General features: G+C 47.6%; 1 protein-coding gene across 3 annotated transcripts in view; it reads left to right on the top strand.

Moving 5' to 3' along the window:
* Positions 1–16,214, top strand: part of npr1b (natriuretic peptide receptor 1b) — a 76,081-nt gene extending 59,867 nt beyond the window's left edge. For all 3 annotated transcript variants that reach the window (XM_031749357.2, XM_039619815.1, XM_039619816.1), the window contains 13 exons: positions 1,240–1,314; positions 3,115–3,192; positions 4,366–4,470; positions 4,573–4,644; positions 4,957–5,119; positions 5,282–5,437; positions 6,449–6,617; positions 7,444–7,590; positions 11,793–11,916; positions 12,757–12,825; positions 12,966–13,140; positions 13,708–13,806; positions 14,292–16,214. In XM_031749357.2, coding sequence (XP_031605217.1) covers positions 1,240–1,314; positions 3,115–3,192; positions 4,366–4,470; positions 4,573–4,644; positions 4,957–5,119; positions 5,282–5,437; positions 6,449–6,617; positions 7,444–7,590; positions 11,793–11,916; positions 12,757–12,825; positions 12,966–13,140; positions 13,708–13,806; positions 14,292–14,437 — 1,578 coding nt within the window. In that variant the 3' untranslated portion in view covers positions 14,438–16,214. The remainder of the gene's footprint in view (positions 1–1,239; positions 1,315–3,114; positions 3,193–4,365; positions 4,471–4,572; positions 4,645–4,956; positions 5,120–5,281; positions 5,438–6,448; positions 6,618–7,443; positions 7,591–11,792; positions 11,917–12,756; positions 12,826–12,965; positions 13,141–13,707; positions 13,807–14,291) is intronic.
* Positions 16,215–17,621: the final 1,407 nt, after the last annotated feature.

The raw sequence follows: 17,621 nt of genomic DNA, 5'->3' as shown, positions 1-17,621 counted from the left end.
GCCCCCCACACCCTCTAGCAGATCATTACATGAAGGAACCTTTTAAAAAAAACAAGCGCGTCCATGCTCACAGGTGTACACACGGGTGGTCACACACACAAACTACACCCTTTTTGGCTCCTACCTCAAAGCACACTGTGCGCTGTCGATCTCACGTGCTGCACAATAATGTTTAACATTTAGTATTTACTGTCATATTCCCATAGATCATTGTGATGATGTTTATCCTATTACTCTCGTTTTCTTCTGCTTGTTTTCTTTTTTCTTTTTCAACAGGTGATCCAGGTGATCGATATATGTATATTTTTGTCTGCTTGCTCTGTTGGTTTTTGTTTTTTGCCCTTTTTCCCCGTCCCTCTTCTCAGCTGTTTTTCTTTCCCTCTTTCTTTCTCCCCTTTTCTTTCTCCCAGTCAAGTCTGTCCCGTATTCAGCAAATGAAAATAAAATAAACAATAAAAGGTGAATCAAATGGACCATTATGGCAAGGCTGGGATGGTCAGTTTGGTAAAGTAAATCCGTTGGGCATCTTTCTTTGACTTTAGACAATAATTCTGATGGCAAAAGAGCCAAACGGGACAGGAAAAAAAAAAAATAAATAAAAAAAAATAAAAAAATAAAACTTTTCTTGAACCCAGCCTCACAGAGTTACGTCTGGATCAGTCGTGGTGTCGTGTCCCCTCTCGATGGAGGTCAGACTGAACCTGACGCTGACTAAAGGTTTGAGGTGTACGTAAGGCTTCTGATGACAGGCGTCCTAATCGAATGTAGATGTAAATAAAGATGTGCGTCGAGCTCAGGTCGCCGTTACGCTTTAGACTAAACTGTGGAACAGATAATAACGAGGCCTGAAATCAGCTCCGAGGAAACTCCCAGAATTCCTCTCACTGTCTGTAAATCCGACAGACGCCTTCATAGTGAAAACACACTCTTACGAGCAATTTATTAGGAACACCTGCGCCGTCTTTAATATTGGAAAGGTGAGGGTGGCACATTACTGGATGAGAGTCCGAAGGCTGTACCTAATATTCTGCTGTAGAGACGTGTCAGTGACACATCAATATTAGGAACAGCTTCAGGAAGCAGATGAGTTTGCACATGTGTTCCTAATAAAGTGCCGAGTGAGCGTACACGTGGAGTGTTTTTACACGGTCATTATCGTCACCATGGTAACCCTCAGTGTGACGAGGATGATGAAAATGATGAAGGTCACACTGACTCTGAGCGTGTGTTTGTTTCCAGAGAGGCTCAAACTATGGCTCCCTGATGACCGGAGACGGGAACCTGCAGATCTTTGCAAAGACCGGATACCACAAGGTGAGCGAGTCCTCTGCTCCTCACCCTCCTTGCCCTCCTCATCCTCCTCGCCTACCTCAACATCCTCATCGTCCTCACCATCCTCACCCTCCTCATCCTTCTCACCCTCATCCTCCTCACCCGCCTCATCCTCCTCACCCGCCTCATCCTCCTCGCCCACCTCAACATCCTCATCCTCCTCACCATCCTCACCTTCCTCATCCTCCTCACCCTCCTCATCCTCCTCACTCTCCGTCATCTCTCTGCAGCAAAAAGCAGCGGCGCCTTCGTATTCCTGCAGCTGGTTTATCACTTCACAGGACCTGAGGCTGAGGTCCATGAGTGGAGGTCAGGGGTCACCTGCAATAAAATCAGTTTTTGTCAATGCGAATCACAGACTGTATATAAAGGATGGCTGCTGGGGCAGGTCAGAGGTTAATTCAGTGAAATGAACTTCGCTCGTGTGACTTCTGTCTGCAGTAAACACAGTCTCAAGTTCAGCATTTCAGGAATTAAAAAAAATTCACAAATAGAAAAATATTTTCACCCAGAAGGAAAGAAAATCAAATCTTTGGGTCTTTGGGGTTTGGAGCGTGTGATCGGCGTGGAGGGGAGGAGTTAATCAGCCGTGGTCTGCCGTTCAGTGTGTACCCCGCAGGGGGAGGGTCAGTGACAGAAGGATGCACAAAACTGCGGTGCTGCAGAAGAATGTGTGGGTGGTGCAGGATGTGGGTGGGGTCAGAGACGCGTGAAGTGGGTGGAGACAAGTGTCAGGGCCGCAGGGGTGAAGGAAAGGTTTGAAGATGGCGGCGAGAGCTGCTGCGAGGGATGGTTGGAGACAGTGGAGCCCGAGGTGGCGGTGTGCAGACCTCGCTGAGCCTTCTCACCTTCAGGACCCGCTGCAGGACCAACAGGTCGTTGATTATTTCAGGTCTTAATGATACCGCAGGTGGAAAAGCTCGTTATGAACAACTAGTTTGAATCTCTGAGACAGGAGCCCTCCAATCACAGAGCTGCTAATCTGCATCAGTATTTTATCCTGAATTGTTGTAGGACCACATAAACCAGATCAGAGATACCGATCTAAGGTCCAGTCGGGAGCGACGCCTCTGAAGCCTGATTGGACAGAAGTCTATGCGCCGATGATCCTCTGTGTTCTATCCTGACGGGTTTCTGGTCTCGGTCGCTGTTTCAGGTCGGGCTGAAGAAAACAGGAAGTTCATGTTGGAGTGGAAGCAGGAAGCAGGGCGGGGCTACCTGTGAATGATAAGAGCGCAGACGCTCTCAGAGTGTCAGTCAGATCCACCACATATGTGTCATGGTCACATGGCGTGGCGAACGAGGCTTTAACAATGTCGTTGTTCATGAACAATGACAATAAGGACTATTCTATTGTGTTTAAAGGGGGAGGAGCTAAAAGCTGCTTGCTTCAGACAGCGGGCGAACTGAGACACAGGATCAGACAAAGAAGGATCATTTCTGACAAAGATCATGTAAAGCTGCTCTAACAGAGTCCAAGAAAGAAAAAGAGCTGGAAATGAGCAGAACACATTCCCGTTTGTTATCATTACCATTAATGAACAGGATCGCAGATCAGAAAGGTTCTCTGAAGAGAACCGGTTTAAGAACCAGAGCTGAGCAAAAGCGTCAGCTGTGTTAGCAGCGCAGCATGCAGCTCCTCCTGTGTCAGGTTAGCCAAACAGCTAACGATGACGATGAGAGCAGGAGAGAGAGAATGTAGTGAGGCGTCTGCATCATTTCACGTGTCACTGAAGGTTACTGTTGTTGACTTTTGGTATGTTGCTCTTTGTTTTCTTCCAGGGGAACATCGTGGCCATCAAATACATCAACAAGAAACGCATCGAGCTCAACAGGAAGGTGCTGTTTGAGCTCAAACACGTGAGTGTCTGACACGGCACACATGAGCATTAGGACCAGCTAAGCTAACAGGTCGGACTGGCTAAGCCAGGGGTGTCGAACTTCAGGCCTCGAGTCCTGCAGGTTTTAGATCTCACCCTGGGTCAACACACCTGAATCAAATGATTAGTTCATTCCCAGGCCTCTGGAAAACATGGGCCGTTTCTCAATTCTCAAGTACGCGAGTACGTACTCGCGCCCATGTTGAGGAGGTCGTTTATCCATTTAAATCAGCTGTGTTGGATCAAGGACACATCTAAAACCTGCAGGACACCGGCCCTCGAGGCCTGGAGTTGGACACCTGTGGGCTAAGCTAACAGCTTGGAGCTGCAGACGGCTCCCAGGAATATTTACTGTCTGCTTCCTATTCAGTACCAGGCTCACCAGTACAGTACAGGAGCCAGCATGGGGCGCTCCCAGCAGGGTCAGTGCAGCTACAGTGGTGCCTTCATCATCCAAACATCCATTCATTTATTTTTCCTTATCCAATTCAGGGTAAACACGGTTTGGTCATTTTAACACTGCTCACATTCAAGAAAATAAAATATTCAGCTAATTAAAAACAGACAATATGAAATCTGTGTCACATGTTCTCAGACAGGCCACACGTGGTTCCACGGTCAAATTCTTTTAGGAAACATTTAGAAAAAAACAACAACTTATAGTTATTTTTCTCCAGACTTGAGCTTCTGGGTTTACATACCTGATGTAACGACCTGAACGATGTTCGGGTCAGGGTAAACTAATTCTAGGTGTCATGGTCTGGACCTGGACCTGGTCTAAGGAGGTCTGATGGGCAACGCTGTGAAATGTCCCTTGAGTCCAGAGGTCTCAAACACGCGGCCCGGGGGCCACTTGCGACCTGGATATTAACCTGAAGAAATCTAAAGCAGTTTGGCTTTTCTGTCAGAGAGGGTTTGTTTGTTGTTAAGTGGAATGTTAAAATAATTTCTCTAAATGACTGAATATGCAGCCAACATGAGCAGAGAGCACAAACATGAGGCTGTGGCCGTCCAATGAGACGACAGCAGTGGCCCACAGTGACGTTTGAGACTCCAGCTTTAGTCTGTTTCCACAGTGGGCGTCACTGAGGGCGGAGTCATGCTCCCCGTGTTTTCCTGTGAATTCAGCCTTTGAATGTTTCCGTCTGTGCAGATGAGAGACGTCCAGAACGAACACCTGACCAGGTTCATCGGAGCGTGCATCGACCCCCCCAACTGCTGCATCGTCACAGAGTACTGCTCCAGAGGCAGTCTGCAGGTACGGCTTTAAGGGTGGAGGTCAGGGTGACGGCGTCACGTGATGCTGAGGAGAGCTCGCCGAGGTCACCGCTGACAGGTTATTGGTTGTTTGTGTGTTCAGGACATCCTGGAGAACGACAGCATCACTCTGGACTGGATGTTCAAATATTCCCTCATTAACGACATCGTAAAGGTACGTTTCCATTTCCTGCCCAGTCTCTGCTTCGTTACGTTTCTGCTTCCTGGACTGAAGATCGTTAACGGCGATTTCAGGGAGTGGAGTCGATGCGATGCATGTGGGACTCGTTAAAGTGAAAGTACGAGCAGGAAGTGCGAGCAGGTTAACCAGGACAGAGGAGTCAAAGTTAGAGAGCTTTGGGCTCCTGGTGTCTGATTGGATGATGACAGGACTCAAAGTGAAGACAACAGTAATAAGTTTCCTCCAGGTGGTGTTACCTGTGATAACAAACACGTGTTGAATGGCCGTCCTCCTCTCTGTCTGCAGGGCATGCTTTTCCTCCACAACAGCGTCATCTTATCTCACGGTAAACTCAAGTCCTCCAACTGCGTCGTGGATAACCGCTTCGTCCTGAAGATCACCGACTACGGTTTGTCCAGCTTTCGGTCTGAGAGCGACGCAGCCAGCGACGCTCACGCCTACTACGCCCGTGAGTCGCAGCTTTCTGCTGTTAATCTGCTTTTCCTGAAGTCAGGCAGCGATGTTAGCAGCATGCTCTCTCAAACTCTTTAATGTTAAATATGAAGAAGATCCCCGAAAGGTTTCGATGTGAAGCTCAGGTCCTGAGGTCTCTGTTCGTGCCGCTCTGCAGAGAAGCTGTGGATGGCTCCAGAGCTGCTCAGGATGGAGTGTCCTCCTCCTCAGGGAACCCAGAAAGGAGACGTCTACAGCTTCGGCATCATCCTCCAGGAGGTAGCGCTTCGACGAGGAGCCTTCTACCTGGAGGGAGACCCGCTCAGCCCTAAAGGTAGGTAGCTCCGAGGTTCCTGCTGCAGGTGTGCGTGTCGGGTCATGTGATCGGCGTCGACCTGGTTTCTGATTAAGCCGTCATCCTGCTGGGATGAATCAGAGCAGAGAAGAGGTTGAGCAAACAGCATGTCCACGCTGGTTCTTCAGCCGCCTCGCGCTCACAGGTCATTTCTGCGTCCGCTCTCCAAACCACAGAAAGCTTCACACTGGACGCTGAGGCTGAGCTCTGCTGCAGGCTCACAGAGCAGCTGGGGAGCAGAAGCTGTTTACCTGCTCTCCGCTCGGATGCGTGCTCCGCCAGCGGCGAGCTTCATCACCGCTAATGACCTGGCCTCTGATTTATTCGCACGGAGCACACGGGACGTTCCTGTCTCAGCGTTTCCGTTCATTAGGACTCGGCGTCTGTGCAGACAGTGGGTCGCTCGGGTACGACCCACTGTCGCCATGGGAACCTGCTGATGGGTTTGCTCACAGCACAAGTCTGAAAAGGATTTTATGTTATTTATAAAGAAGTCAAATAAAGAAAAATGCAACCTGTGTGTTATCATGTAAGAGAATAAGCAGCGTCACGCTCGACCGCCTGGTTTACACCATAAACCGTCGCTGGGTTCATCGTCGGCTGTTCTGAAGCTGTTTGTCTCGAACTGACGCTCATGTTCACTTGTTTTAGTGCCTTTATCACAGTCTGCTTTCAGTCGCAGATCAAATCCATGTTTAACACAAACCTTCTGACCTCCTCCAGTTAAATGTGTTTTTTTAAAGTTAAACAGGATGCTGCTCACCACATTTCATGAAACGTTGTGTTTTTAACTCTGCTGACAGTTTTACAGAGACAGGGCCAAAGACTGTGCTGCTCATCCTCGAGAGCCTCAAGGCTCCGAGCAGAGGATAATGTGTGCTTTGGTGCACCAACACCGGCGCTCCACCCGAAATCACCAGCGAGCTGGTAGTTTAAGGTTCACTGCTCGTCCTGAACCTGCGCTGAATGTGCTGAACTGTTTCTGTGCAGAGATCGTGGACCGCGTGATTCTGGGGGAGTGGCCCTGCCTGAGGCCGACCATTGACCCACAGAGTGACCGCCCCCAGCTGGGTCAGCTGATGGAGCGCTGCTGGGCCGAAGAGCCGACAGAGAGACCCGAGTTCAACCAGATCCGAGTGCTGCTGCGCAAACAGAACAAGTAAGACCTGAAACAGCGAGCAGAGCGGACAGCGGGCGGTTTCAGGGTGGTGCATTGGTGACATCCTGTGGCCACACAGGGAACAACACCCAAAACTGCATTTGTGTGTTTACAGAGTGAAACATCTCTGCCTGAAAGAGCTGGATGGCCGCTAACTTTCTGCTTCTTAATTCAGATCAAACTGAGGTTATTGTACTCGGCCCTGAAAATCTTAGAAATATGATATCTAACCAGATTCTTACTCTGGATGGCATTACCTTGGCCTCCAGTAACACTGTGAGGAACCTTGGAGTCATTTTTGACCAGGACATGTCCTTCAACGCACATATTAAACAAATATGTAAGACTGCTTTCTTCCATTTGTGCAACATCTCTAAAATTAGAAATATCCTGTCTCAGAGTGACGCTGAAAAACTAGTTCATGCATTTATTACTTCCAGGCTGGACTACTGTAATTCTTTATTATCAGGATGTCCTAAAAACTCGCTGAAAAGCCTTCAGCTGATCCAAAATGCTGCAGCAAGAGTCCTGACAGGGACTAGAAAGAGAGAGCAGATTTCTCCTGTTTTGGCTTCCCTTCATTGGCTTCCTGTTAAAAGGGAGTTTTTCCTTCCCACTGTCGCTAAAGTGCTTGCTCATAGGGGGTCACATGATTGTTGGGTTTTTCTCTGTGAGTATTATTGTAGGGTCGACCTTACAATATAAATCACCTTGAGGCGACTGTTGTTGTGATTTGGTGCTGTGTAAATAAAACTGAACTGATATTAAAGTGGACACGAGCCCACACTTGGTTTTTGCCCACCCAGAACAACGTGTGTGTTTTCAGGGAGTCACGGACCAACATCCTGGACAACCTCCTGTCCCGGATGGAGCAGTATGCCAACAACCTGGAGGAGCTGGTGGAGGAGCGAACGCAGGCGTACCACGAGGAGAAACGCAAGGCCGAAGCCCTGCTGTACCAGATACTACCACAGTCAGTACTGCGATTATTGCACACAGTGCGGCTCTGCAGTAAACATACCCTCCTCCACCTCAGGTGCACCTCTGGATGTCTTCCTCACAGTTGGGTTCTGAACATGTGCAGTTGTGTGTGTGGCGTATGGGCTGCTCCTCTATGGCGTTATTTTTGTGCCTCTATTCTGAGCGCACGTAAAAAACATTTGCATGTACAAATGTTGCATTTTGAGGAGAAAATTATTTTGAGCGAAGAAGACTCATCACTGCATGCAGGAAATGTGTTTCAGTGTTTGCTAACACACACCAATTAGTTAAACTGCAGGAATGTCTTAAAGACATAAAGACCTGGATGGCCGCTAACTTTCTGCTTCTTAATTCAGATAAAACTGAGGTTATTGTACTCGGCCCTGAAAATCTTAGAAATATGGTATCTAAGCAGATTCTTACTCTGGATGGCATTACCTTGGCCTCCAGTAATGCTGTGAGGAACCTTGGGTCATTTTGACCAGGACATGTCCTTCAACGCACATATTAAACAAATATGTAAGACTGCTTTCTTCCATTTGTGCAACATCTCTAAAGTTAGAAATATCCTGTCTCAGAGTGATGCTGAAAAACTAGTTCATGCATTTATTACTTCCAGGCTGGACTACTGTAATTCTTTATTATCAGGATGTCCTAAAACTCCTGAAAAGCCTTCAGCTGATCCAAAATGCTGCAGCAAGAGTCCTGACAGGGACTAGAAAGAGAGAGCAGATTTCTCCTGTTTTGGCTTCCTTCATTGGCTTCCTGTTAAATCCAGAATTGAATTCAAAATCCTGCTCCTCACATACAAGGTCTTAAATAATCAGGCCCCATCTTATCTTAATGACCTTGTAGTACCATATCACCCTATTAGAGCACTTCGCTCTCACACTGCAGGCCTACTTGTTGTTCCTAGAGTATTTAAAAGTAGAATGGGAGGCAGAGCCTTCAGTTTTCAGGCCCCTCTTCTGTGGAACCAGCTTCCAGTTTGGATTCAGGAGACAGACACTATCTCTACTTTCAAGATTAGGCTTCAAACTTTCCTTTTTGCTAAAGCATATAGTTAGGGCTGGACCAGGTGACCCTGAATCCTCCCTTAGTTATGCTACAATAGACGTAGGCTGCTGGGGATTCCCATGATGCATTGAGTTTTTCCTTTCCAGTCACCTTTCTCACTCACTATGTGTTAATAGACCTCTCTGCATTGAATCATATCTGTTATTAATCTCTGTCTCTCTTCCACAGCATGTCTTTATCCTGTCTTCCTTCTTTCACCCCAACCTGTTGCAGCAGATGGCCCCGCCCCTCCCTGAGCCTGGTTCTGCCTTTCTTCCTGTTAAAAGGGAGTTTTTCCTTCCCACTGTCGCCAAAGTGCTTGCTCATAGGGGGTCATATGATTGCTGGGTTTTTCTCTGTATTTATTATTGTGCGATCTACTGTACAATATAAAGCGCCTTGAGGCAACTTCTGTTGTGATTTGGCGCTGTGTAAATAAAATTGAATTGAATTGAATTGAATTAATATCCATAAACACACACACACAGTAACAGCTGCTCTCGCTCAGATCTCTGCTCTGTGCTCAGACGTCTGCAGACCTGCTCTCTACATCTCTGCTCCCTGCACGCTCAAACCCACTTTCTGTTAGTATGTTTAATTATTTTATTGTAAAATATATTGTTTTCTAAGACCATTGTTGGTTTTAATCTAGTTTAAACCAAACCACTCTGCTGGATTTAGCGAGTAGCTAGCGAGCTGATTGGAGACCAAAAGAGCCAATCAGAATTCTTGCATCCAAGTCTGTGATTGGTTGGTTTTGTACAGAGAGTTGAGCGTGCAGGGAGCAGAGATGTAGAGTATTTGTCTGAATACTGCATGCAGCGCTCGTCGGCTGTGGTGACCCTCGATGTGAGGGCGGGGTCGATTTGAAACGTGGCGATGGTCTTGGTGTGAGTTTGAAGTCTGTGGCGACTAGAACTGATAATAACTTAAAGATTCCAATTCTATTATTGCTATCATTATTGATTATTGATCATTGTATCGAGTCTCGCTGGGTTCTCATTGGCTCGGATCAGTGTTGGAGTCGTTACTCAAAAAAGTAATCATTACACAGAATAAAAAAGTAATGCAGTATGTTACTTAATTACTCCCAGGAGAAAGTATTTAATTAGAATACTTGTTACATTATTTGGATGTTACTCTATAACAGGGGTCGGCAACCCTGGGCACGCGTGCCACAGCTGGCACGCGAAGGGTTAACTGATGGCACGCTCGGTGGGCCGATGATTTTTTTTTTTTTTTTTGTAGCGGTATAAACAATGAAAGATGGTGGATTGGCCAGATTCTGGCCGGTGTGTAAAAATAACTCAGTTGTTTGGTGGTGACTATGGCGTAGCTTCCACTGATTCAGTAACATTAGCAAGTGGTGGAGGCCAGCAGGTGGATGAGGGAAAGGGGAGGCAGGAGGAGCAGAGACCCGAGGCAGCACCGGTCAGAGTGTCAGGTGAACTAAACTTCAGGTAAGAAGTTATGACCTGCAGTCTGTCCGGGTCAGATATAAACCAAGTTTAGGTGGAGTTTATTATCGTTGTGCTGACTTTTCACAGTCAGTTACAATAACTCGTGCTGCGTGCTAGCTAGCATGACGGAGTTTTCATCAGCATTGTTGTAGTGAACTTTATTTTATTCATAAGGTTAGTTAGTAGAGTTGCCAACCGTCCCATAAAAAAAGACGGAATCGTCTCGTATTCAGAGAAAATATTACGCGTTTCGTGTTGAGCTGAAAAGGAACGCAGTTTGTCCCGGACTTCAGCTACAATGGAAAAAGACACAAAGCTGGAGTTAATCTGTCGTTACGCTGCACAGCTGCCTCTTCTTCTCTCATTCTCTCCTCTCCTGTTGCTACTTCAATCATGAAACTGATCAATGATCAGCTGATCGGCTTTTCTGGCGCAAGTCCGTCTCTCTTGTTTGAGGGGGGACGTTGTTAGCTTTCCACATTCCGACACTTCAAAAGCTTCAGGAGCTTTCCGCTCAGCGCAGCATCAGCACCACGGAGATACACGGATACATCCGTAGACTCGAGACAGAATTCCCAATGCGTTTTGGGACTTTCAGGTGTATGGACCAATGTTTTATTTTCTGATCAAACCAGAAATCTTTAATGAGCAGCTAGATTTGTCTCGCGTTAACTGGCTGAGTTAATGCCAGTTAATGCAACATCGAAGCAGCTGGAATCTACAGCTGTGTGTGTTCATGGAGCTGCATTTTCACCTGCTGGACATCACTACCTGACAAGTTTAACTGTCTTCAGAACATTGCAGAGGCCTTATTGACAGTATTGGGCTCTACATATCTGTGTGAGCAGATTTTCTCTCACATGAAGAGTGTCCTCGCTTAGCCGCTCGGAGACCTGTGTCTCTGAGTGGGAGACCAGAGATCACATTAACATGTGTATCCCTGTATTAACAAACATGCCATATTGGCCCAGTTTATTTTACTTATCATTGTTGTGAGGAGACCATAAATAGCATTTGTATTTTCTGTTGTACAGTTCATTTGCTGTCATGGAGTTCTTGTTATTGATAAAAAGTGTCTTTTTTTTGTTTCGAAATAGCTGATAACTATTTGCTGATAGCTGCCAACATCTGTGAACAAATATAATTCTATAAAGTGGTTCTATATAGTGTGTAACTGTTAATATAGAGTGTTATTAAATTTATTGCTAATGCAATCATATGGCACATTGACCTCACAGGAAATTTTAGATGGCACTCGCCATCAGAAAGGTTGCCTACCCCTGCTCTATAATAATGGATTGGATTTCATATAGCGCTTTTCAAGGCACCCAAAGCGCTTTACAATGCCACTATTCATTCACTCTCACATTCACACACTGGTGGAGGCAAGCTACTGTTGTAACCACAGCTGCCCTGGGGCAGACTGACAGAGGCGAGGCTGCCATATCGCGCCATCGGCCCCTCTGGCCAACACCAGTAGGCGGTAGGGTAAAGTGTCTTGCCCAAGGACACAACGACCAGGACAGAGAGCCCAGGGATCGAACCGGCGACCTTCCGGTTACAGATACGCTTCCCAACCCCCTGAGCCACGGTCGCCCCCCTATAATGCATACATACATTTTTTATGGGCGGAGCTTCCTGCTCACACACTCACAGCGCCGTATTGTCTCTCTGTCAGTTCGGTGGCCGAGCAGCTGAAGCGTGGAGAGACGGTTCAGGCCGAAGCCTTCGACTCGGTCACTATCTACTTCAGCGACATCGTGGGCTTCACCGCCATCTCCGCAGAGAGCACGCCGATGGAGGTGAGACGAGTGTCACCTGAGTACTTGCAGTACATCTCACACAGCTTCCAGGTCCAAAAACACACAAACACAGAAAGCCAGACGGAGAGTAGCACCGGGTACCTGATCCTCCAAAATCCGAGCTTGGACTCTGAAACCGGTTCTGCGTCCTGTCACGCCGTCAGGGCTGCGTGTGACTGAAGTGTCAGACACCTGCACCACAATCTGTCCTGCAGAGAAGTCTGTCCTGCAGGTGTCAGACACGCTGGTGTTTCTGCTGCAGGTTCAGACGCTGCACGCTTGGCACCATGTTAGCACGCAGGCCAAGGGCTGCTGGCGAGATCCGTAATCCATATTTCAGAATCATCCTATGGACAACGTATTAGTGCTGCTCAAGGAAAATAAATAAAGTGCTGGTCGAGGGGGCTAAAACATTTTTGAGAGAAAATGAAATGAGAAACTGCAGCTTCTTCCCACATGCAGGTAGTGGGGTTAGGTTCATTGGTCGTTCCAAATAGGTGTGAATGGTTGTCTGTGTGTCAGCCCTGCCACAGACTGGCGACCTGTCCAGCGTGTGCCCCGCCTCTTAGCGACTTAAGATTTGGAATTAAAAAGAAATTTCAGTATATTTTATTTGAAATTACAACCTAATTATATTTTGCCTGCAACCTGACTAACCTCCACGTGTAAATATGTTCCTGTAAGTATTTGTGGGTAAATATAATCACACTGTTGTATCAAATAAAACACACTGAATTATAAAGTGTTAACATGTTATCTCACACACTGCCCTGAAACCCAGCGGCCTCCAGGGGGCGCTCAAACGCCCACCTTCAGTCTGATGTGCTGATGTCTCTGCAGGTGGTGACTCTGCTCAACGACCTCTACACCTGCTTCGACGCCATCATCGACAACTTTGACGTTTACAAGGTAAACGGCTCATTTCTCTCCTCCAACCTGTTCTCAGGTCAACTCTGAGCAACAGAGCGCATCGCCATGGAGACCAACTCACAATAAGGACAACTTTTAGTGTGACTCTAACTGATGTCACGGTGCTGTGGCGCCCCCAGGTGGAGACCATCGGCGACGCCTACATGGTGGTGTCGGGGCTGCCGGTGAGGAACGGGAAGCTGCACGGCCGAGAGATCGCACGCATGGCGCTCGCCCTGCTGGACGCCGTCAGAGCCTTCAAGATCCGCCATCGACCCGAGCAGCAGCTAAAGCTGAGGATCGGCATACACAGCGGTGACAACACACACACAGACACACACACAGACTCACACACACACAGACGCACACACACACACAGACTCACACAGACACACACACAGACTCACACACACACCCACGCGCACAGACACACACACAGACACACACGCGCACAGACACACACACAGACACACACACAGACACACACGCGCACACGCACACAGACACACGCACACACACACACACACACACACACACACAGACACACACAACCCTGTTCAGCTATCTTAGTGAGGACCCTCATTGACATAATGGTTTCCCTAGCCCCTTACCCTAACCCTAACCATTAAAAATGAATGCCTAACCATAACCTAATTGTAACCCTGACACTAAAACCACGTTTTGAGCCTCAAAAATGGCTTTAAATGCCTTCAAAAATGTGAGGACCGGGTTGTGTATCCTCACAAGTGACTGCTGGTTCTCACAAGTATAGTAGAATGCAGATTTCGGTCCTCACAAAGATAGCTAGACAAGAACACACAGACACACACACACACTCCCGGTCTTTGCTCCATGTGGTTACCGTCCCCGTGTCCTCTGCAGGTCCCGTGTGTGCGGGCGTGGTCGGTCTGAAGATGCCTCGGTACTGCCTGTTTGGCGACACCGTCAACACGTCATCACGTATGGAGTCCACTGGCGAAGGTACCTGCACAAACACAGGTCACAAACAAAAACATCACTCTGTAAATGCTGATGCAGCAGCGCCCCCTGCAGGCTGTTTCTTCCCTGTTGACGGGCTTCGGGTTAGTGAGGGTCGGCTTAGTTCAGCTTCCACTCGGCACGGTGCTCGTTTGAAGGCGTGAAATCACGCTGAGGTGTTCTCCGCTCGATCTCGGGGATTACAAACTGTCGATTCGTACCAACTGTGCGCACCGAGTATTTCCTCTCCAGGTGTGTCTGTGGAAATCAGTCTAAGTCAGCTGATACTGCAGTTTGTGCTCTATGAACAGTTTCTCTGTTACAGGTGCTGAACACCTGAGCTTCATTAACAGGAAGCAGATTTATTAAAGACCCTTCATAATAAAGTGATGTTCCTTAGATAAACAGCAGATTAGATTTTTGCAGGATAAAAGCAGCATTTTTATTCCTGCCAAACATGACCTGTGTGTGTTTCTGTGTGTGTGCAGCGCTAAAGATCCACGTGTCGGCGGCGACTCGAGATGTTCTCCTAGAGTTCAACTGCTTTCAGCTGGAGCTCCGAGGGGAAATCGACATCAAGGGCAAAGGGAAGATGACCACCTATTGGCTGCTGGGAGAGAGCGACAGCCAATGACAAAGCACTGCTGACAGGAGGACGACAGGAGAGGACAGAGGAAACAAGGAAAGGAACTGAGGAGTGAGAAAGGGGTAACACTGCTACAGATGAGGGGACGAGGAAAGGAGAGAAGGGAGCAGAGCTTGCAGGAAAGGAGGACTCTCTCGGGTGATTGCCGCCTCCTCGCTGCTTCTCATCTCCGAGCAGAAGGACTTTGGATGGATTGGGACTGTCGGACGGGAGGAAGTGACACGGGAATGGAGACACACGAGGACCCGGACAAGAGCTTCTCAGTTTTCCGGTCCTGGAAAAAGAGCTTTTCACCGTCGTCCCGCTGATACTCCAAGCAGTTTGTCTCTCCAAGCTGACAGTCACCATGCTGCCTCTTCTTCACTTTCATGTAGTCCCTGCATTCATCGTCTTCATTTCCTTCCCTGCTGTCCCTGGAGGAGGAGCACCTGGACAGGGCGCCGCCCTGCTAAGGTGATGAGGCTGAGGCTAGCCAGCAGGTTTGAACCAGGAACCTCGTTGTTGTGAGTCAGCAGCGCTAACCATTAATGTGGGGTGTAATCTGAGCTCAGTACTGCCCCCTGAGGCCAGACACAGGAAGCACCCACACCACTGCAGAGAGACAATGTTTGTCCTGCTCTGAGGCCTGAGAAGCAAACACAGCTTCTGTGCTGTAGCCCCTTCCACAACCTCTGACATCAGCGGCTCCGGCTTTGAGCACGTTTATTTGGTGGAGCCGCACATTTAAGATGACCTCCTCACAGTGAGGGTGAGACAGCATAAAGTGCAACGTTAAAAACGCAGAGATGCTCTGATTCGAACGAGTAAAGACTGAAAGAGTCTGAACCTGCAGGCACCGACAGGAACACTTCACATACCTGCAATAACAACCACGCTAACAGTCCTCCTGCTTCCTCTTTGCCTCTTTTTTTCACATGACGTCCACAACAGGAAGAACACCTGATAGGGCAGAAAAGCAGGAAGCGATGTGGGTTAGCTTCCTCTGTGGAGACTCGGCACAGCACAGCTGAGCTCACGGAGGCTGTTCAGCAGTTTGCTCTCTGTAAATAAATCAGTTTCATTGCAGTGAAGTCGAGTTTGTTTCACCTCATTTTGTTCGATATCCCGACGAGACGAACACATCGGATCGCCAGAGGGACAAAGGAGTCGATCCAGTCTGTGAACTACAGCATTCTCCAAATATCATCAGTGAGGAAAAAACGGTCAAAGTTTCAGAAGCATCAGTGTTTTTATCACACACGGTGAAGTGAGGAGTGAGCGCGGGTCCTCAGCTGCCTGCTGTCTGTTTGCATCCCTGCAGACAGGAGCTCCTGACTCAGGGTCGTATACCACAGAGGACGCTGTGCAACATCTTCAGGATGTTAACCAGAAAAACACTGAAGCTAAAAACAAAGTGGGGACTTTGTGTAACCTGAATGATGTTCTTCAATAAGCAACCAAATCAGCGTGCGTCATATCACAACGATCAAAGAATCAACATGAAAACCGCGCTGCTGTTTCAGAGCCCGAGAGGAACAAAAGACTGCAGAGCTGCAACATGTCCGAGCAGGCCGTCTTCTTCTGCAGCTGCTCTACAGCAAGCGCACATCTGTGATGCGCTGTCACGAACAGCTGTAGAACATCAGAGACTTTCACGAATCAGTGTTGAATGGATTATTATTACACCTGCATATGTTTCAGATCCTTTTAAGTTTATATTCTGTTATTGAAACTATAACAACATATTTTAATCACACGATCGTCTGAATAAAAGGCTTGAGCAGTGTGTGATGTGAGTAACTGGATATCTGAGAAATTCAAGTGAAAAAATGAAATCATCTTAAATTAAACTTTGCTTCCTTGCTAATGCTAATGCTAGCTGTGTTTCCACAGGAAGTGCAGATTGTAGCTGATGTCAGAGATCACTCGCACACTTCCACCAGTTTACAGTCAAACACCTCCAGTTTATCCAAAGGTCCCGCCTCTCAGCTGGGATGGACCCATCCATACAGAGATAAGCACAGCTTTCAACGACAACAGCCGACTGCAGGCACAAGATGGCAGTAATGTGAAGGCCGGACACAGACGAGTGACGGCGCCGTCTTTGTGCTCGCCACGTTGCTTGTGTTGTGAGTGTCACGTGATGACTTTCACATCCCATGCTACGTCACAGTCTTTCGCCTGCCATGGCGGTTTTGGCGCGGCTGTCGCAGCCTGACACACGGAGGATGGGTTGAGATGTTGGAACTTTGTGAAAACTTGAGTTTGTGGAAAAAGTCTTGACTTCTTCTGCTCCCGCTCATACTTCCTGCGCTTATGTACATTACACCTATTTTTAACAGGTATTATTGATGAGTGAGTCAGACCCACTGAGAACGATCAGTCTTAAGTTACATCTTAAAAACACGTTTAAAGATGGTAACCTGACAAACCTTCATGGAAAGTGATGTAGAGACACTCTTGTTCATCAGCCTCGGGCCTGATGTAAACCAATGTTGTGCACTGTGGTGAGGAGACAAACAGCTGAGGTAGGCGTTCAACTTCACTGAAGCTTCACTCCAGACTCGCAGGTCCAGGGTCGGACTTCAGTCCGGAGGCCAAGAAACCACAGCCTTTCTCTGTGACGTTGCAGAATGATAGCGTGGGAACATTGAACTCATCTGTTTTGATGTTCTTCACTCTCAGCAGCGTTCTTTGGTACCTGACAATCTCCAGTTCACATTTCCAAGTCCTTCAATGGCGTTGTCCCTCAGATCACTAAAGCATCCCTGAGGGAGACCACATCGCTTCAGCCTGAAGGGACAAACATGGACATGATGGATGAACCATAAGGGTGGCCTTGGTCGTTCTGCTCGCCGCTCGCGTAGGAAGCTGCTGCAGTGTTCTCAGTATTCAATCTCGCCACATAAGATGTAGAAAGAGAGGAAGCCAAAACTAGAAGAAAGACTTTTTTCCACAAACTCTACAGTTTTCCCAAATGTTCCCAGATCTCCCGCTGCTGTAGGCCTCGAGCACCTGTGCTGGAACAGCATTCAGACTCGTGTCTTCAACCAGGCTGCGTCGGCAAATCGTCTCACTGGTAATTTCACAGTTTATTATGAATTATAATAAACTGTGAAACTTTTTCATATTATAATTTATAATATGAAAAAGTTCAAAGAGAAAGATGGTTAAAAATACTGGAGCAAAGCTA

This window comes from Oreochromis aureus, linkage group 11 (genome assembly GCF_013358895.1).
Source record: "Oreochromis aureus strain Israel breed Guangdong linkage group 11, ZZ_aureus, whole genome shotgun sequence".
In the NCBI taxonomy this organism is placed as follows: domain Eukaryota; kingdom Metazoa; phylum Chordata; class Actinopteri; order Cichliformes; family Cichlidae; genus Oreochromis; species Oreochromis aureus.
This window is presented reverse-complemented; position numbering and strand designations above follow the sequence as displayed.